Consider the following 22,312-nt stretch of genomic DNA (forward strand, 5'->3'; position numbering starts at 1 on the left):
TCCTAAAAAAATCCCTGATGTTAACTGATTACTTGATTTGAATGTCTGTGTTTTCATCTTCCCTCATGTTCAGATGTACATCTCTGACGCCTGGTCCCTGTTGTGATCGCTTTAAACTCCATATTCCCTATGCTGGAGAAACCCTTAAATGTAAGTAAATGATTCACAGTCATATTTGGCATTTTCAGATTAGTCACAAGAGTTCAGGCTCTGCTTCTGACAGTAAGCTGATAGGTTGTTCTTATTGTTGGGTTTTGATAAATTCATTTTAGGAAAGCAAACATTGCTTTGCCATATTAAGTCATAAAGCAGTAGCAGTGAGATAAAGAACTTGGAGTCAGCTAAGGTTCTTCAGAAGCTTGAAATCTTGCTTAATTTTTGGCCTGTGTGAAAGTGATGAACTAATAGCAAACAAAGTTTTTTTTTAAAGTAAAAAAAGTTTACTTTAAAAAAAAAAAAGTAAAGATTATGAAGGTTTCATTACATTCCAAAAAACTGCATTTATGTCAGTACTGCTTTGTTTAGATTTTATGTTATAAAATTAATTAAAGATTGGAGGGGAAACATTTACTTTCATCCAATATGGGTCAGAGTAAGTTCAACGAGATCTGTCTTGACAATGACGCTTTAGTGTTTGCATGCAAGGTTATTATGGTCAAGTAAATTAAACAGAACTTGAAATAGCTGAAATTGTTGTGCTCATAAAAGGTTGACATAGTCATCAACAATATTCCAGTGTGCCGTGGAGCTGGATTCTTGCTCAATTGGTTCTAAGATGTGCCAAAAAACTACACCTATACCATTATATCACCACTACATGCCTGAACTGAATGCAGAATGGACGTTAAAACGTGTTTATGTAAAATTCTGACTTTACCATCTGAATGTTGCAGCAGAAAATAAGACTCATCGGACCAGGCAACATATTTCCAACCTTCTGTTGTACTATTTTGGTGCGCCTGTGTGAATTCTAGCCTCAGTTTGCTGTTCTTAGCAAAAGTGGCACCCGGTGTGGTAGGGCTGCACGATTTTGCATAAAATGAGAATCACGATTTTTTGGCTTAGAATTGAGATCACGATTCTCTCACGATTTTCTTTTCCAGTATAAATATTTATTGCACTTATTAACTGCACATCAACTTCGTAACAGTTGAAACTGAACATAAAAACAATAAATAAACATAAAACAACAAATGTCTCACGTTTTGTTGTTGCTACAAAATGTTGTACTGCTTGAAATTCCGTCTCCACCGTTGCTCGACACTGCATGTATAGAGCAGGTAGTGCAACAATAGTAGTTGCGGGACGGCACTGTGTAGCATTTGTCTAGGGTGTTGATCATTTTCCTAAATCCCTCGTTTTGCACAGTGTTGATGGGAGCCATATCTTTGGTCAGGTGATAAGTAAAAGCCTCCGTAATTTTTTTGTGCCTGCGGAAGTTCGATGGGTATAGGGAAGCGCTGTATAAGGTTCCCGTTATTGGTGTTTGGGTGGTTGACCGGGACGGATTTTCTCCTGTCACTTTCTCGTCATCCCTGAAGTGCACTCCGTTGTTTTTTCCCTGCTAATTTTAGCATCAGATGGCACAGCTTCTGTATCACGTGGTATAACTGGTGGTGGTCAGAGGGCCCGGTGGCGCCTGTGTCCGGCAGCCTCGCCTCTGTCAGTGCGCCCCAGGGCAGCTGTGGCTACAATGTAGCTTGCTATCGCCAGTGTGTGAATGTGTGTGTGAATGGGTGAATGACTGAATGTAGTGTAAAGCGCTTTGGGGTCCTATGGACTAGAAAAGCGCTATACAAATGCAGGCCATTTACCATTTACCATAAGGCTCCGCCCTTGTCATTTGTTGAGCAGGAAGAGTGAGCGCTTGTTTTCATGCAGAGTACGTCCCGGATCAAAATGCAGTACAATCGTTGTCTTTTTTTTTTTTTTTAAATCGTTGGCATTTGGAAATGAGATCGCACATAAGTATGAATCGAGATCGCGATTTTTCTAACGATTAATCGTGCAGCCCTACGGTGTGGTCTTCTGCTGCTGTAGCCCATCTGGTTGAAGGTTGACAAGGTGCTCTTGTACTTATTTTGGTTGGAAGAACTGGTTATTTGAGCAGGAACCATGCCATCTTCAAACTCATTCTATGTTTGTAATTTTACCAGGTCTTCTACACCATTTCTGCATGCTTAAATGCATTGAGCTGCCGATATTTATGCTAACAAACAGGTGTACCTAATGAAGTGGCTGGTGTGTTTACTTTTTATTTTAGTCTTTGATCATAATGATTAGATTTGTCAACACAACCAGCCTGAGGAGGCATTAGTGCAGATGTTTGAGACCGGGAACTATGAGTCAGTTGCCTTCACAAATGGATGTTTGTACAGTGATTTTAAAAAAAGACAAAACACAAATTGAAAAAATATAAAAATGTAAAAGTATAGGTTGTGATTCACAGTTAAAGTTCCAATAATCCTCACAATCATCTGCTTCTGCTAAGTTACAGCACCGTAATAGTGCTCTATTTCATCAGTGGCTAGCATGCAAAGTTTCCCCATTACACTTAACTGTTAATTAATAATTTGTCACTTTGTTGCTGTAACGTAAAGTTAAAGCTAAGCTAAGGCTACACCTCGGTGCCTTGCAGTCAAGCTATCTGGAGTAGTAGTAATGTCTAAGCTAACAGGAAAAACTAGCAGTCTGCTTTACAGAGGCTCTGTAACAGATGCTGCTGTCCTCCATAAAGTAAGAAGAAGAAATACAAACTATCAGCACAAATATGGAAAATAGACCAAGCTAATGGTAGCAGGGCAAGAAACAAAGAAAATTAGCAGGTGTAAACTAGCAGTTCTGCCTCTCATTAAACGTAGGAGGGTCATGAGATGCTCTGATGCTGTCACTTTAATTGCTGCTATTTGTTGATTTTAATTAAGGGCCAGGGCTCCTTATTTATTATGCATAGTGATCTGTCATGTGAAAGTGACAGATTCAGCATCTGTAGATAATGGCTTAAAAAGTCACATGAAAGCTTATAACATTGAAAAATAATTGAATAAGAACAGTGCGGTTTGTGAACACATAAAAATGCAGTGTGCAAAAGCACACATTCCAGGACAAATACAATAATAACGTGATCAATGATCCAGATTATTTACCACTAAGATATAGAAATCAATAGGAATGAAGCAGGATAGGAATGACAGCAAATTTTATTTATATTTCATTTTTTATTGTGGGTATTGGCCCTGAACAAGCTATAATATGTGATCCCTAAAGAAGACATCTATCGGTCATTATGACAGTTACAATGAGACAATACTAGACCTGTACTTTAACAGTGACACTCAAAACCATTACAGCAATGAACCCAGCACAAAAACAAATTAACAAAGTTGATTTTCCTGCATTTCTGTTGAGCTATTTTGGCCCTTACAAAACTAATCCAGTCACTGAATCTTACATACACCAGTCATTTAGACTTTTAGCACAATACTGACTGTATAATTACTACTCGAAAAAAAACATTTCATCAGTCGAGTGGTTGCAAGAGGGTGTCATTTGTGGAATAATTATAATTATCAGGTCTGTTCCTTGCAATCAACGTTAAAAACAAAAGGAAAAAAAATTAAATAAAAAGTGAGAGTTGTTTTGTGTACAAAATGGAGTTAGAATTAATAAACTGGATGTGAAATGGGTTGAAAGTTGCATTCATAATGTCTTAAATTCAGCAGATTAAAGTCTAATCTTGTTGATTGCATGATTTAGCCCATTTTTACTTCATTTCTTAAAACATTTAAGTGTTCTTTATACTCTAAACCACTGGCATAATTTCAATTTGCAGGCCACCATCTGTGCGCAGGTTAATATATTCAGTGTCTAGAGCAATTGGCCTGCACTTTGGAAAGAGAACATCTTCACTGGAACAGTTTTATTTAAAAGAAAAAGATGTAATTCAACCGTTATTAGAGTTGAAAGCTGCACTTTTGTCTAACAGGCAGTGAAACATCATTTAAGGCCATAACAGTGAATATGTGATATCATATCAATATCATTTTCAAAGTAACCATATCTATGCACATAAGCTAAATAAAGGTACTGTAAAACTGCTATATCCTTAGACTGCAGGGAGACTTCCCATGATTCACTCAGCATTTTTTTCAAATTTAGACTGTAAGTACAAAGCAAGGTCAAAAAACCCGGGACATCTCTTCCTTATCTGGATTCACTTGTTGGAAGATCAGCAATCAGGGCAAGCAGTCACACAAGGGTGGTTATCACTTCGACAAGTCAGCCCAGGGTTTCCCAGTGTAACTGCGAGTTATGAGCAGTGTTTGCATGAAAAAGACAGAATTGGCAGCGTATGACCAATCAAAAACATGGAGAAGTCTCTTGGCAGCAGAGCAGCAAGTTTTACAAAGAAAGAGAGAAGCAGTGAATTTTACAAAAGGAAAAAAATGTTAGAAAAATCTGGAGAGGTTAAACACATAACACCAGCTATTCAAAGCAGCAGTGTGAGACTGTGTGTTAGGAAAGGCTGCACAGTTTGTAAGCTATATTCTAATATAAAACATCCTGTAGGAATGTGTGTGCAGTTTAAGTGCTAAAGTACTAAACACTGGAAGACCTGACTATAATTGCATTTTTTTGCATTGAAAATTGAATACTAATTAATGTAATGTGTAATTACATTAAATTAATGTGTTGCTTATATATTCTAATGGCGTGCAAGATGGGTTCAGCTGCAACTCTGGCACAGCAAATTTGCCTGTACAGTAAAGCCCCATTTAATTGACTGTTGTGGTGAATTGCTTCCATATGAATAAAGCTTTTACCAGTAAAATTATTCCTAAGCATCTGCACTTACTGATTACTTTAGGTACACCTCGCTTGTACTGGGACAGATTCAATAAGGAGCTGGACACATTCTTTGACAGTGACAATGGCTGCAAATGCATGGTGTGAATCTCCTGTGCCACCACATTCCAAAAATGGGATTAAGTTCTGGTGACTGTGGAGGCCGTTTAAGTACAGTAATGGCAAGGAGCCATCAGAAAGATGGGTACACTATGGCCACAAGGAGATGAACAATAATACTCAGATTGTGATATTTAAGTAGCGTTCACCTGGTACTAAGAGGCCCAAACGTGTGCCAAAATCTATCCCTCACACCATTATACAACCAGCACCATCCTGAACTGTTGATTTAAGGCAGGATGGAGCCATACTGTAATGTTTACACAAATTATTTGGACCCTGCTGTTCCAATGTTGCAGCAGAAATAAAGATTCATTAGACCAGGCAAGAGTTTCTTCTACTGTCCAATTTTGTTGAGCCAATATGAATTGTTGCCTCAGTTTCCTGTTTTTAGCTGACAGGAGTGTGGTCGTCTGCTGTTGTAGACCATCTGATTCAAGGTTCGATGGATTGAGAGGTGCTCTTCTGCATACCTTGGTTGTAATGAGTGGTTATTTGAGTTACTCACTGTCACCTCAAAGCAGTCTTCCCATTCTTCTTTGAACTGTGTCATCAAGAAGGTATTTTTGCACAGAATATTTCTGCTCACTGGATATTTTTTCTCTTTTCTGAACCATCCAATATAAATCCTAGTGATGGTTGTGTGGAAAAAACTCAGTAACATTTTGTGAAATATTCAGACGAGCCTCTGTCGCATTTAAAGTCACCTAAATGGTTTTTCGTTGCCATTCTGATGCTTATTTGCAATTCAGAATGCAATCTCAACTATGCCTGCAAGTTGTTGCCTTGATTGGCTCATTAGACATTTAAGTTGGCGAGCAGTTGAACAGATGCAACATGAAAGCTAAGTGCGTATTTTGATGTAGTGATTTTGTACATCTTGGTCTCTTATCTTGAGTATAAGCTGCTCCAGAAGAGAACTGGTCTGTACCTAAGTTATCCTGGCCCAATAGGAAGTGAACCCCCTTCATAATCCAGTAAACCCAGAGTTACCTGAAGTTACATTGGGAGATTCCAAATCCTACTCATTAGTTTCTCTTCTCTCTCAAAGTTTGCTGTTTTTCTCTTTATGCTCCTTAATTTTCCCTTCTTTTCCCTCCCATTCCTCTCATGAGACGAAAAGGAGTCTGATGGCTGCTTCTCCCTGAGTCCGGTTCTGCCAGAGGTCTCTAACTGTTAGAAGGGAGTTTGTCCTCCTCACTATCAAGTCACTGGGGTTCTCTCTTTTAGTGATATTTAGCCCCTGTTGTGAACTGACATTATATAAAACCAAAAATCAAATTGAAATTAAAATGATGTGGAAGACTTTTAGTCAGTTTGGTTGGGCTTGCAAGTAAAATTGCCTCGTAAACATTGTGTGTCACTTTAATACACAGTGCCATAGGTGGGTTTTATAATTGCGGCTACTGAGCAGGCACTAAGACCAAAGGCAACCACAGGAATTTCTTAACTACAAAAACAAGATGGCAATTTTTCTCATGATGGTAATGAAATAACACCAATAAAACATGCTGCTATTTGTGCCACTGAGCGTTTACTGGAAGAGCCGCTCACTTCTCAATCAAATCGCCACATCACAAGCTTTCTCTCCAGAGCCCGAGGGAGAAAATCAGTCAGTGGGATAGTGATGGTAAATTCAAAACTTATTGGTGCTTGCTTGCATTGACTGTGACTGGAGCCTCCAAAGTTTTACGGGAGCCTAACAAATTAAATGCGTTGAAGTAACAGATCTTGTAAAAAAACATAGTTATCAGGATAACTTGAATATTTTTTGCATTCACATTGATCCAAATCTCTCAACAGGTTTTACAGCTGATATTCTCACCCACTTCAAAGATACAGACATAACACAAGCCAGATATGTCAGCTTGATTGGTGAAGCTGTGGCTGACGACTTATCAACTTATGAACAGATGCCTACACATTTTAGAGTTGTTTTCAAAGCATTATTAGGAGTCCCCTTATTGTGCAACTCCTAGTAATAAATAAAAGGGGTCCACATTTGTGGAAAGACTGATATTGTATTTATCAATTTGTCAAGATTTCATGTACAAAAAGTTCCGCAGTGCGCATCTTAAGTTTGATCATAGTTACTATTTTGTTCTCCTGGCAAGGCCACATTTTCTCCAGACAGAGGAAGTAGGTTTTTCTTATTTTGCATAATCTGCAAAAAAAGAACTGTTCTGGCAGAAATGGTTATGAGCTATATAAAGATGTTGTGGCTAGACTCATGGATTGTTTTGCTTTAACTTATATTTTAGTGACGTTAAAGGATTGTCTCTCGAGAAACAGAAGTTAAAAAAAAAACATGACATATCCGCAACCCCAACAAGCCAGCAATAAAGGCACATAGTGGTACAAGATATAGACTTCTTCAAAGTTAAATAAAGTCATAGGAGGAACCTTGAACATGAATCCTTTGGCATGACAAGGTTTTCTGCATTATTCAGTTTTTAAAATGTGATTTAAAATGTTATCTTCATTTAAGCCCCAAGTATACACAAACACACCCATAATTATGCATTTGTGTTTTTATTGAACACACCCTTTAACCCTCAGATGGATGGATTACACTACTTTATTAACTGAAATAACTGGAGGTCATTTATATATTATACAGGTATGCTTTATTTTAATGCCTATGTTTGTTATACCTAGACTGTTTTGTTTGTATAGTCTAATATTCTGAAATGCTGAAATGTCATTAATTATGATTTTTAATCATTTTTATTCAGAAAAGTCAGGGTTAGCCCCGAGGCTTGTGCAGCTATATATCTTGCTATTCTAGCTCTGTTAGATGTGGTTCACTGCAAAACATGTTGCAACGAGAATCACAAGTTAAAAACATACATATATTTCAGAGGTAAAAAAAAAAGTTAAAAGCTGTAGGAGCAGCAGATTGACAAGTTCCTTGTAGAAAACATTTTTTGCAATTATCAGAAAGGCACATATATACAGCTCAGCTCTTAAATAACCCTACTCTGTTGCTTGAAAGTTTAAACAGTCCCAGTACAGGTGGAAAAAAAACTAAATGAGCCCTTTCTTTTCCTTATTTTCTCTGATATTTATTCGGTTCCAGTGTTGGTTGCTCAAATTAAACATGTCCAAAGTTAAAGATAATCAGGTCAGAGTATATACAAGTAACCTGTGCATTAAACACTGTGTTTAAACTGTTCTAGACAGACTGTTTAGACTGTTTTCTCCGCACTCGGTTCTGTATGATGTCATAAAGATGGGGTTATTCCTTTCAGACAAACTAAGTGGCCGTGCGAATGCCCAGTATGAAATAATGATTATTTTGAACTAGGACTCATGCAAAGCTACTCTAGTGGAGTAAGGAATAAAACTGTGGGGCTAGAAATAAGCAGAAGAGGTCCCCTTTCTATGATGATTTCTGGCATAAATGTCAGATATCTGGGGATTAGTTTTCTAGCTGATGGTGGGGAGTTAACGATATCCAGAGCCAGCTAAGCAGCCTGGAACCATACTTTGCTGTCATAAAGATGTTTTCATAGCGGTATGTAGTGATATGTTTAGATCATACATGTTGTTGGCTTCCTTCCCAGGTTATTTAATGTCAGCTTCGTTAGTCCACAAAACATTTTTTCACCAGAATTCCCCCAAAATGCTGTGCCATGGACCCAATTCGCCATAACAGAGTAATCACTGATTGATTGATGAAGTAACCCTCTGGTGATTATGTGCATGACTTGAAATGTATGAAAGGTTTTATTTAAACCCAAACTCCTTCTTGAACCTCCTAAAGTAAAAATGTGTGTAAAAATGAAACTTATAGTATGAAAATGAAGGAAAAAATGACTATGTTGTGAAAAAAATACATATTTTTTGAGCGGACAGCAAAGCATTCACAAATCAGCTGAGAGACGTTATGTCACCACTGTGTCTCTGGTCTGGCTCAGTCTCCCATGAAATGCACATGCCTGATGCATGTCACTAAGGAGGCATCCAGAGGGCATCCTACTCAGATATCAGAACCACCAGTTGACTTCTTTCAGTATGGAGGAGCAGCAGCTCCTCTGTTTTGAGGTCTTCCTACATGACTGAGCTCGTCAATAGGAAGCTCCTTTTTCCTTTGATTATATCTTCAGTCATCATGTTCTTTTTTTCACTAGCCACAGTTGGCGGCCATAGGTGATGACAGGAATGTAGAGTGACCAGTATTTGCCATAGTCCAACTCGACCTTATTCTCTCATGGATGACCCCGTGTCCCCTAACACCTTCACCACTTTGTTCATTTATATTTCATTTTTGTTTGAATTGTATTTAAAGTTAAACAGAAATTAATGGAGACAGAAAGCAGCAATCTGAACAAAGAACAAGAAAACTGGCACGGGTATTCTGGCGTGGCACGCAGCTGTTATACTTTCCTGTGCTTTGGCCTCAGGAAAGAGGTTTGTCTAATCAAAGATGCAGAGCTGCAGATTGGTCTATGGATCTGCTTGGCATGGCACACTCTGTACACAGCTAATCACTATCAATATAAACCCAGCCTCTTCCACGTGACCGACATGGCTGGTACTGCTTTGTAGTTGTACACATTGTACCCTTCTGACTTCAATAAAACGTCTGTCTGAATAAGATTTGGAGAGACGGTGCATTATGCAGTCACGTTTGAGTGAAGCTTCTTCTTGCTGTCTAAGGATGTATGAAGAAAACATCATACAAAAGCCTCTATAACCTGTGAAGTCTGCTCTTCCAAGACCTCCATTTCCCTCTGGAACCACGCCAGCAGTTTTTCTGTCAAGCTTCCAGTGGTTTGGAGCTGGTTTACGACACAACCTCTCGTTTCCTCGTTTGACTCTTCTCCACTGGAAAAATACTTCCACATGTGTGTGTTTGCCTCTTCTTGCTGTTGCTGCGTGGAACAAAAAAAAAAAAAAAGCAGAACAGGACGTCTTGCAGCACAGAAATAGAGTTGTGTAACGTAATTTAAGAACATTGTGAACCAAGCTTTGTTATGTGAGCCCTCAGTGAGGGCCATTTCCAGTGTGCGCTTATACTTTTATAATTTTATCTCAATATGTTAGTAATAATTTTAAATAAAGTTATTAAACAGAAAATGGGCGAGTACATGTATAAGACATAATGAACCCAAAGAGTCTGAATATGGTAATGTAGTTTACAGTAAATATGTGGGGTCAACCATCCAAAGCAGTGGTCAGGCCATGAGAGGTGAAGAAGAGTACAGGCAGGGTGGTGTGGACAGAGTGACAGAAGGATTGCTGCAAGACTGAAAGGGAAGCTTTACAAGACAGAAGCAAAACTTGCAGTGATGTATGGTTTGGAGTTCGTGGCAGAACACTGCAGGCAAAAGCGCATCAAATCCGATTTTTTTTGACCCTATGCGACCCATATGCGATCATGGTATGTCAGTGTGAACGGCACAAATCCGATATTTTCAAATCCGATCTGGGTCACTTTCGTATGTGGTCCTGAATCCGATACATATCTGATGTTTTAGAAAGCGACTGCTGCTTGAACGGTCATGTCGCATTAAATCCGTCTTTTACGTCAGTGACACAAGACAGACGCCAATTATCAGTGCCGGAGAAGCGCCCGAGAAGACATCGCGAATGCTTCCTGGCCATCCAGTGTAGATGTTAGGGAAACTGTTGAGAAGACAACGTGAACATTTTATTTGTACTGTATAATCTGCAGATTCTGACAGAAATCTGCAACTATCCTTTGAAGCACCGCTCCTCTCTAAAACAGCAATAAGGATAATTATTAGGTTATTTACATTATTATGTAAATAACAAAATAACTTAAAGCAAAAATTGGGAAACGTAAAGTCCGAAGTCTGTATATTAAGGGCCATCAGTCAAACAATACTGTTTGGTCTGGGTCTAAACGGAGCACGTTGTGTGTGACGTCTTCTTTTGCGCATGCGGGCCACTTTGAGGGTTCACACTAGAGCGCGTTTGCTGTCACATTTTATTTGTAGTGTGAACAAGCAGACAAAAAAATCGGATTTGATCAAAAAATCGGAATTGAGCATTAAGACCTGCAGTGTGAACGTAGCCAAAAAGACAGGAAGCTGGAAGAGATGAAGATGCTTAGAGTTTCATTTGGAGTTACCAGGAGAAACAGCAAGATTTGTATGTCAGATGGACGTCAGCTCGGGTGGAGCAAGTTTGCATGCAAAGTTAGAAATGGAGCAGGCAAAAGAAGATGAATATAACGCTATAAGTTCAGAAAAATGAAACATAATGTTTTTTACTGAAATATTTTGTTTTTCTCCCTTTTTACTTTAAGCAAAAATAATCTTTTTTTAAATCTAGAATTTATTGCTGTTGTGTGCACCTACATTTATTCTACTGGTTATATGAGTAATATTTAAAGTTTTTTTTTTTTTAAGTTCATGTGTCTAAAGGTTAATTGTATACTTGTAGGTGTTTTCTGTAGCTTCACGGTAGAATAGCAAAGCTGTGACACAATGAGTGCAGTGGGTATCTGAGGTAATCATTGTAATAGGACAGGAGTGTGCAGAGTGATTCTCTTCTTACTGTACATTTGAAAGTTGCCTTGCCTTTGCTCATTAAGAGTGGTAATCACCAAAGAACATGTATAGAAGAAGAATGCCACTCACCAAAACTGAAATACCAACTACATTAATGATGTGTTACTACACGTGCCAGAAGAGTAAACTGCTTTCAGATAGTTGCATTAAAATTATTTGAAGGCTCAAACACAAAAGCTATCCACTACAGCTGGCCATACCAACACACCTGTCAATCAAAGCTGCTATGCCCCAATTTTAAGTTTAAGGAAAATCCCATATAAATGGGTAAACTAACCATAAAGTTCAAAATAGTGTTTTGCAGCAGGCTGTGAAGATGTTTATTCTTATTTGTCCTGTAAAATTGAACATTTTAACATGAGAGTTTCTAGGGATTGGCTCATTTTTAAAGTCAGTCCCCATAGGAATTAAGGGAACTGTATATTTTAGCCTCAGGGTTGCAGGTTGCTAATCACGCACCAAAACATGTTTAATATAGAGTTATTATTACAAGTAATTGCTATTTTTAATATGGGATGTGTCATTCAGCTTGCACTGTCATTCAGCCGGTTGTCATTTACCAAAAGAAAAAAAAAACCAACTTAAGATGATGTATTGCCTGAAGTTTTTTTTAGTGTGTGGTTTACCATATGGGGTACATGATATGGGATTTAAATTAAATATGCAATTAAAATGCATAATCTTAAAACTTTTGCTAATGTGCTGGTGTGCCAAGGTTTTTAATGGTTGCAAGGGTGCATGTGAAATGTTCTTATTTAAGGCACTTAAACTACAAGACGCTAGAGCTTAAATGCACATTGTGTGCTTAGTGCAACTAGTAAAACCACACAACCACCACAATTTCCTGGTTTCAGTAATGCTTCAAAAATACTTTCATTTCTTAATACCAGACAGAATATAGAAGATTGATGCATTTTTTTTTTCTTTTTTAATTATTTGTTTAGAGCAAGTCAACTTTGATTAAAACTGAATGGAAATGATCTTATATGTGATCAAAGCTCACTCACTTCCTTGGTAAATTGTGGCTGTTTACAACACTTACTGCAATACAAGCAAACATTTCAGATTTGTTGTAATAAAGCGAGTAATAACGCGTTCTTCTCTTTTCTTGCAGGGGATATCATTTTCAATGCACGCTATCCAGAATTGCCTCCAGATTTTATTTTTGGAGAAGATGCTGAGTTTCTCCCTGAACCCTCTGAACTACCAGTGAGTAGAATGGAAGAATGTGAAATGTTTAATAGAGGGAAAGGTTTTTTTTATATATATAATTTTCCAGTGAGTACAGTCTTTATCACCACATCTGCTCCACACCACAACATGCATTTGCTAAATCCACCTCTGATTCATTTTTATTAATTCTGCATGTCAAATATAGGACCCATTTTCTTCAAATGGTGGATGGTCACAACCTTATTGACTGAAGTGGCCAGGAGAGGTTTAGTTCATAGTACATCTAAATTTTAGAAAAGCAAACAAACACTATGCATTTTCTGTGGATCTTGAGCCTTAGCTGTTGTAGTGATTACACTTCTTATAATTGTTTTGACTTGCTGTTTATCTGTACATCTGATCATCTCTGTGAATCTGTGATTCACTGGACAGCTAGTCTGAACAAATGAAAATGTACTGTCCATGTTTATAATGTGCCCTTTTTCATAAAGAGAGTACTTCTTTTTAGATGGACAAAATGTAATTTAAAGTTTTATTAGATTCATGTGAATGCTCTTCTTCCTGGAAATTTACCTGGACATTCTTGGTATTTGTTCAGTCATGTTTTGTTTAATTGTCATTAATTTTCCTCTTTGAAAATGGTTCCAAGAAGTCATTTTTTCTTTTTTAACCATACAATGTCAACACAGAAGTATGTGGACAGCTGCAAACGGTTTTGAGCCTAGCAGGAGAACTGGTTTTCAAGGACAGATTGCATCAGCATTGTGTAGTTTCAGATGAGGTGTGGTTGTTTGTTTTGCATATTAATAAAAGCACCACAAAATTGCATCATCACTGTAAGTTCCAGTAAATCCCAAAGGATTTTGAAAGATACAAATGAATACTTGGTCAGACTTACTGTCATGGGGTAACTTTACAGAAAGAGCGCTTTACAGCACATGTATTCTTAAAGGTTTCACAATTAAACCAGAAAGTTTAAAATTTCTGTCGCCCAAACATTAAAAGATTTCTCAGAAACTAAAATACAAGCGACAAAAGCTGCTTATGTCTTCCCAAAGATCGCTGGCTTGGAGCAAAGAATGGGTAATGATGGTAAAGAATCACTGTACTGCACTAATCTGCAAAAATCCTGATAATGTTTATAAAGGCTCTATTTTCTCAGTTATGGCAATGGCAGCTGCAGTGTTTAAAGTTGTCTTGATCTGTGCTCAATCAGCCAAGTAAGGAAATCCCAAAACGTTGATTCTGTCAGCATGGTAGCATTTTCAGTGGGAGAAAAGTTTCATCACTTCTTAGGTCACTTGGATGAGTGATAAAATGTTTCTCCCACTGAAATCGCTGTGTGCAGATGAACAGAATAAAAGTATGGGTAGTGTTTAAAGTTTAAACTTTTTTAACTTTAGCTTTTTAATACTGGACCCTACTTGAGGAGCTTGAGTTACAGTTCAAAATAATATTTCATCATACTATACTGCCCTTGGTGCAGTTTCTCAATTTGTGCTCTGTCTGAAACCCATTTCCTTGCTTTTTTAATGGCATTGTCACTTAAAACCAGCTTTCTTCTCATTGGCTGTTCCTTCCAAACAGAAGTGTTGCAGCTAATTTCCCATAGAGCATACTGTACAGTCTACTCTGTATAATTAGCATACTTTTGAGTGAATGTCTGTAGTATTTTTTTCTGTAGGTTTTTTCTTTTCTGACATAAACTTATAACAGCCAACTTAGTTGTAAACAAATGAAAATGTATGTTAAACATGGCAAAAGTAGAAATTTTCATATTTACATTGTTAAGCTGATTAAACAGTTAGGAGTTCTATCTCAGCTCGATTGGTCACTGGTTTAGCATGTCATTCCTAAATTACATTGTGGAATAATTACACCAATCTAATTTCCTGTGTTTGGATAGTCTAATATTTTGTCTTTTTATGTTATTTTCTATCTAATACATATATATATATATATATATATATATATATATATATATATATATATATATATATATATAAAGTTCTGTACAAATAAAGTTTATTATTATTAGTAATATTATTATTACCTAGCCAGGTAGAGCATGGAATGTCTACTACCAAACAGCTGTTATAGCTACAGAGCAGTTTGAGACAAGCAAATGCCTTGATATGCGGGCTGAGCTTCACAGGTGCCAGGGCATGCCGTGAAGTATTATGATCAGTGTACTAATTTTCCACTGTGCCACTGTTATCAGAGCCCATGGCTCTGAGATGAAGAGGGTTTGTTGGATCAGGAGCGCAGTCGGGGGCATGCTCCTTGTTTACAGGGTTGTGCATTTCATCCCCCAGGGTCAAACTATTGGAGCCTAGTTTTACTGTTACTTCCTGAGGCAACTAAAGGAAAATATTAGGCCAAACGACTCGCACTGTGGCAAGATGGCAAAAGGGTGCCTCATTGTGACAACGTGCCTGAACGGCCACAGCAAATTTGGCAGCGCGGTTACATCTACACAGCTACAGATACACTCTCTGATGATTAAATTTATATCATTCTGACCCTAGGGTCTCTCGTGCACAGTAAATCACATTGTATAGTGCATGTCATCATGTTTTTGCCTGGCTAAAGCAGGGTACAATACACTAGAAAAACTTTATCATTAAACTTTTCACTGTAGTGTAGCGTTGTTCTTTCTGGGGCATTCAACAATTCAAGATCTAATTTGTACGTAACAGCAGATATCACTGTCCCAGTTTATGTATGTGACATTCAAAAATATATTTTCTGTTTAAAAATATTTAACCAACTGAGTAATCATCTCTCAATTTCAAGGCACCCATTTGGCTTTTGTGCTGCTTTATTGTTTTTAATTTAAAAATGATTACAGAACCCAGCAACAATTTGCCAAAACACACCGGATGAATTAATTTTGTTTGATCCAAACATAGGATGCAATCAACGCAATCACACCTAATACATTAAAAAAAGGTAATGGAGGAGGCCAAGGAGAAGGACCTAAAACTGGGGTGGGCAATTCCAGGCCTCGAGGACCGGTGTCCTGCAGGTTTCAGATCTCACCTTGGGTCATCACACCTGAATCACATGATTAGTTCGTTACCAGGCCTCTGGAGAACTTCAGGACATGTTGAGGAGCTAATTTAGCCATTTAAATCAGCTGTGTTGGTTCAAGGACACATCTAAAACCTGCAGGGACACCGGCCCTCAAGGCCTGGAGTTGCCCACCCCTGACCTAAAAGGAAGAAGCCAAACAGGGATCCAGTACCTACATAAGGCCCATGCTCAGCTACTGTGCAGCATCCGTTTTTTTTTCTTTTCTTTTTCTTTTTTTTTTTAATGTGTTCTGAAATAAATGAATATGACTATAATTCTGTCATCTCCACAGCCTTTGGTAATTGCTACTAATCAAACCATTGACCTTGTACAATGATTCCTTTAAAAGTAATTTCTATTGGCATGTTTGCGTTGGGTTATTAGATGATGGTAAACACAACACAGACATGCCAATAGGGCTAGCTGGAAATGTGCAAACTTTTCTGTAGCTACTACTGGGTAGTTATCCATTGCTATTTTTGAAGCAGACTAGCATGGAGCTGCTAAATTCCCCTGCTTGTGTCAGAGTCTGGGAGAAGTGAGGGGAGTATTGCTCACTGTCTCATAAATCCAGCTGTGCACATAAGGGGAAGTACCTCCGCAGAGCCAGTGCTTGGCAGCCCACTGCTTGTTTATTTTCTCACTTATAGTCTTGCTGCGTTTTGCACTTCATGCTTTCATAATCCTCCTTCGTCTGTTTCTCTGCCTGAGATTCCCACTCCCTCCTTTTTCCTCTATATTTTCAGTAAGTACATCCCCCTCTCAGTGTTAAAAAACTCGATTCTGTGGAGTTCATTAATTTCCCCCTCATATCTCTTACCGTCTGGCCGTGGGAATTTAGATTGTTAAAACTGATTGTTATCTGAAAAATATTATTTTGATATATAAAACTGTGACTTATCATTAGAGTAACATGTTTTTATGAAAATAAATAAATTGCACTTATAATAAGGAGCAAAACATTTTTGTGTGACACTGTCTCTTAATATCTCTTGGTGCTTGTGAGTTCTACTTCAAGTGGACTATGTTTCTAGCCATTGTTATCCAGGGGGTAAACATTAGGCTAATTTTAGGTCCTCTGTCAGTGGCTGGTTGAATTCCTGATGTCTCAGCAACACATTGCTCTTGTTTACAGCCAGTCAAGGGTATCATTAGCTTCTCTGTTTAGGCTTGTGTTTTTCCCTGCTGTCACCAGGCCTTGAGTAGGTTTATTATCCATGTTTCTGTTTAGACAGAGAAATGTATTGTTGTTGCAAAAGAAAAGGGAGGACTAAAACATGATGCATGTGCTACACAGTAGATGATCAGTAAGGTTTGGTAATATTATATGCACGTTAGAAACTGCATAACATATTCTAAAGTCTTGAGTGAAAATGTTTCCTTTTAGACAATTAGGCTCCTACTTAACTGCGGTTTTAGCCTGATCACATCATTGTAAAAGCATGCCTAAGATAACCTATCACCACAACTTCATGTATTAAAACTTCCTTTTGGAGGTGACGATAATACATGCTTAAATCGTTGCCTGCTCTCTCGTTACTGTGAAGTGCTAGCAAGTCTCAAAATGTCCACTCACCCAAAGATGTTTTTATGGAAAAGAAATTCAACTCTTATTAAAGGCTTGTCCCATTTCGTCGAACATTTTATAATGGTCTCAATTTTAACCGTTCATCTAAAAACCTAAGGAGTAAAGTTGTATCTAAATAGATGAAATGAATGAACCATTTCAAAAGCTGCATGTACATAGAATCACCAGTGAAATCTCGTAAAAACATTCGAAAAGTTTGGTGACTTTATCCAAAAACATAATTTTGCAATCATTTTTCTTGACAGATTGTACTTCTCTTACGACTGAGGGTCAAGTCTGAGAGAAGTTTCCAACTGACCTCCTTAGAAATGCTTTTTTTTGTACAATAACATATCTATTGGACCAATATACATTTATCTTCTTAAGCTACAGACCCTTGAAGCATGAGGTTTGGGGCTTTTTAATTTGTGCTGTTTTCACCAGTGCTTATGATCCCTCATGCATTCAAAATTAGATGGGTGGATTAACTTTTCACTCTGTTAAAAACAGCAAAAAGTCACATGAAGTACTCACAAAAACTGATGGCAAAACGTCTCAAATTATTTTCTAGCCAAAACGTGTCAGTTTTATCCACATAGCAATGCTGACTTATTGCTATGGACAGCACGTTATCATTAACTTTTGTTTTAGTTTTCATCTCAACATTCAAAGAGGAGTCTCAAATTATTAACCTTGTCAATTTGGAAGCTGATCTGATATCTATAGCTTTAAGGTAACCTAAAACTTTTAAATGTTAGACTCAGATCCCCAGTGGCCAAGCAATCCATTGCAAGCAGCACTTTGAGTTCCGTTTTAACAGAAAGAGACCTCTGGCAGAGGTTAGTGACTGTTGTACTTACTTGAGGAAACTCTAGGAGCCTTGCCACCTTTAGAAGGTATAGCAAGTCAAACATGGACTACAAAGGCAGCAATAACAAAGTAATCCTCAAACCTCTGCAATTGTTAAGAAAGGCCCTTCCAAGAGTTTTAACCACAATGGATGATGAATGAAAGAGACTTTAAATATCCCTGCTGGATGATGAGAGGCCACATGTCCCACAAATAAGCCATTTATAGCCAAACAGTTCCATGAGAATATGAGAAAAGTCTGTCACAAATTTATTGAGGTTCGCTGTTATATTGTTGTTAGGGTGCAAGGGTTGACTGGAAACTACAGATGTAGGCTAAATAGCATCCAGACCATTGCTAATTGGCCACCAGGGCTGCTCCCTGCCTCAGCGTGCTTTGAAACTCTTAGTGGGTTGTTTTTTAACTGGTCAGTCATGTTAGCCCTCATACTAGTTTCATGACTCTAATTACTGTATGTCAAAGCAATGGAAAGTCATCTGCCAGTCTAATGGGTTTATTTTGGGCTCAGAGGGAGCCATTGTTCCTTTCAACATGGAGATAAATCTTAAGTCGGCCTATGATTGCCACCGCAACACTTAACCACACTGACACATTCATGACTGTTTAACCTAAAGATTTAATTGGGAAGGAGGCTTATCGGAGATTACTGATACTATGGCGAGCATGTCGAGACTGTATAACACGCCACTTTGACTTTACTATGGAGATGACTAAAACACCCTAAAATATCCTTAACTGAATTGGCTTATTTGGGTGGCCTCAATACACTGCAATATAGATATAAACAAAAGTAATACACTTGAATACAACTAACATTTAATGCAGCCAGCAATCTGGACTGAAGCTTTGTCTGACCTCCATCAAGAGGTGAAGGTTTTTTTTTATTGGAATTATGTGTATTTGTTACTAGATTTGCATATTTTGTACTTTGTATGTTCATTTTGACATATGGTCTGACAAAATAATGCCCTGTTGGTTTCTGGCTTTTCATTGGATATTAGATATTAGATTCATTGCATTAACCTGTAATCGTTTGTGATGTTTTAAGATGACTGGCCAATAATCTGCCCTCTCCCAATAATAATTATTATTACTATTATTATTGTTGTTGTTGTTCCTAAGGACCTCAGATGATTGAGATTGCTCTAAGCAATCTCAACGTTGTGAGACCAATTTGGCATTGTGTATCCTGATTCAGTTTACTTAGCGCAAAAGTCCATCTACAGTCACAATAATTGAGTCCCTTTACTGACCAAAGATGGACAAACTTAACTGCTTGATGCTTGTAAGAGATTGCACCAAAACAGGAAAGGAATGCTCTGTTATTTATATTTAGAAGCACATTTACTGCCTTTCCACAAATGCAGTGCAAGTGCCCCAAGTATTTTAAATTAATTTTTCTTAACAGAAAGTTCCATTAAAATCAACATGTCATTACTACGAATTATCATGAAAGAACATGCTATTGAATAAAGAAAATAAACTTGCAAAACCAAAGATAACTACAATTCCTTCAAAGACTAAATTCTCGTAGAAAAGCCAGCAAGTCATAAGTGTGCCATAAGTAAGTGCAGTCATTTGAGAATGGGTTAGTCCTGGGGGCAATCTTCAGAGAATACTTGAATAGTTCCTAGTGTTTGTCTTGAGATGCCCATTCTGAATTTTGGGGCTCTAATTTACTGGCCTAGAGTTGGAACCGTTAACATCAGCAACTTTACAAGTGACAACAATGGAAAGTTCACCAATGATTGTCAGAAGCAGCCCAAAGATTTTGTCTGATTTTCTTCTGACTGAAATGACCTCATCTTCTTAGCAATGGTGCCTAATAATCAGTTCTCTAAGACTGGCGAGATCAGAACGAAGACTAGTTCTAAAAAAAACCCACACCAGTAAAAAAAAGATCTAAACGCTGCTGTTATGGTCATGTCCACCTTAAGATTAAACATAAAAGCACTTAAAATAAATTTCTTATCAAGATTTCAAGAGAAGATCAGTTTCTGGCTTATCTGTGATAGCGGATCGTGTTTAGAGCAGGGGTGGAGAGCTCAGAGAAGTGGAGTTTGGAAAGACGTGTTAACCTAACATGGTGACAGGAATACAGCGGAATAGGTCTGCCCACGGGTTGCTGGGAAAAATGACCAGAAAGGAGGAAATGACAAAGACAGAGAGCGGAAGGGAGGGAAGGTGGAGAGCAATACCATTTTAATTCCTTACGTAGGTTATGTTGCATCATACATTTTTTCTTCCCTAATTCACCAAGTGATGGCAACACACTGGACTTCAGTGTTTGTACAAATGTTTGTATGGAATGCCCCCCCCCCCCCCCCCCCCACCTCCCTTTTCTGAAAAAAACAAAAGATAAGGAAAAAAACTTTAAAAGCATTGAAGCTGATTGGGTAAGAGTTTGAAGTTGTGTATTCAGTGCGCATGCTGTAGCATGTCTGGGTATGATTGTCGTGATGCTGCATTTTGCTTGTGGCTGATCTGTGATTGTGGTGCGCTGTTCTGTAATCTTGAATTCTTTACCACCCATTCCCTTCACATAATTTGTTGTACATAGTCAGCATGCACACCCACATCTAGAGTGAGTTATAGGTATTATAATAATAATATTGCAACATGAGAAGCCTTAAAAGGTTCTCTGTGTTTTGGCCCCAGAAAATATAAATCATGGTCTTCTCAGATCACTGACAGTGATTTGAATAAACAGCACAAAATGTTCCCGTTCACTCATACTGACATCAGATGGAGCAAGACAACCCACTGTGGGGCAAAAATGTTTTGGTGTGTTTCACCACTGATGGCTGCAGACAGTATTGTTAGACTCTGCATCTGTTAACCCATTCAGCTACACGAGTAATCGGCTTCCCTACTCTGTCCATTTACGACAGCAAAAGCAAATCTGAAGGTGTCATTGGCCAATGAAATAACAAAACTCTTTATCTTCTTTAACCTATTGTGATACGGGGAGTGAGCTTGCACCATGTAAGAACAGTCATCTCTAATGGTTCCTCTCTTTTTTACTCAACTAATGCTACCATTTGTTGGCCCCTGTTTCCCCCTTTCTTTGTGTGTAATAATTTCTCTGGTCTAGACTTGTCCAGTGATGCGTGCAGGTACGAAACTTTTGGGAGTTCCCCTGCATTCTGAATCTTTCCCATTCTACATATGCCTGAGAGCATGGGTTAGCCGTGATAGCCTCTCTGCACACGGCTTCAACATGTTTCCACTTAACCTTTTTGCAGTACTCTGCTGTGCGGTTCAAAGGTTGGCTCTTTCTTGTTTCTCTGGAAATCCCACATATTTTGGAACTGTTGAAGTGTAAGGATATCTCGTTTGGCTCTGTTCCCTCTAATTGGACTGGACTGTGTCACCTGTAACTGAGAAAATATTAAAAAAAAAAAAACTAAATAGGCTATTCTGGTCAGGAAATAAATATAGCTATTTAGTGTATTCATCTGTCCCCTTTGCTCCAGTTGTAATGATAGTTCAGCTAATGATAGTGCTGGTGGAAGTCTAGCTGCCTCTCAATTACCCCAGTTGAGTAAGATATTTAATTTTTGATAAACCTCATCTTGTATTCATGCAGGGCAAGAAAGACAGACGTATTGTCTGACAAACCCATACTTAAACTAATTTCTGTTGGTCTCTTTTGGTAAAACAGGTAACTCACCAGTGTATTACTGTTGTTTTCCACCCTTTTAATTTGGAGCAAGCGTTTAACTGTTTATGCTGCGGGCATTGTACAGATTCAAGAGAGATGCCTGAGTAGAATCTGGGGTTGTGGACTTGAAAGGCTGAAGGCACAAGTGTTTAAAATATTCTATATTTTTTGATTTGTCAATAAATATCGTGAAAACACCAAAGTGGACAAGTGACTCACCCAAAGACCTAAATAAAAATGGATGTAGCCACATTACACATTGATTTTTGTTTTGAAGCCTCATTGTTAGCATTTTGGTCACTGTCATGTTGATTTCTAAAGGCTAAAGGGACCGTATTTGGATTATAGGGTGTAGTGTCACCTTTATATTTTTCAATTAAAGCTTGCAAACCTGGCTAGTGTGCTACACTTATAGATACCAGATAATTATTGCTAATTAACAGGACTAATCAAATG

The 22,312-nt window shown here is 38.0% G+C and overlaps 1 protein-coding gene across 1 annotated transcript in view; it reads left to right on the forward strand.

The window, feature by feature from the left end:
* The window catches only part of babam2 (BRISC and BRCA1 A complex member 2), a 118,441-nt gene that overhangs the window by 3,403 nt on the left and 92,726 nt on the right, over positions 1-22,312 (forward strand). The window contains exons 3-4 of the mRNA XM_004559253.3: positions 74-150; positions 12,622-12,716. Of these exons, the coding sequence (XP_004559310.1) occupies positions 74-150; positions 12,622-12,716 (172 nt within the window). The remainder of the gene's footprint in view (positions 1-73; positions 151-12,621; positions 12,717-22,312) is intronic.

Source organism: Maylandia zebra, linkage group LG19 (assembly GCF_041146795.1).
Source record: "Maylandia zebra isolate NMK-2024a linkage group LG19, Mzebra_GT3a, whole genome shotgun sequence".
Taxonomy (NCBI): Eukaryota; Metazoa; Chordata; class Actinopteri; order Cichliformes; family Cichlidae; genus Maylandia; species Maylandia zebra.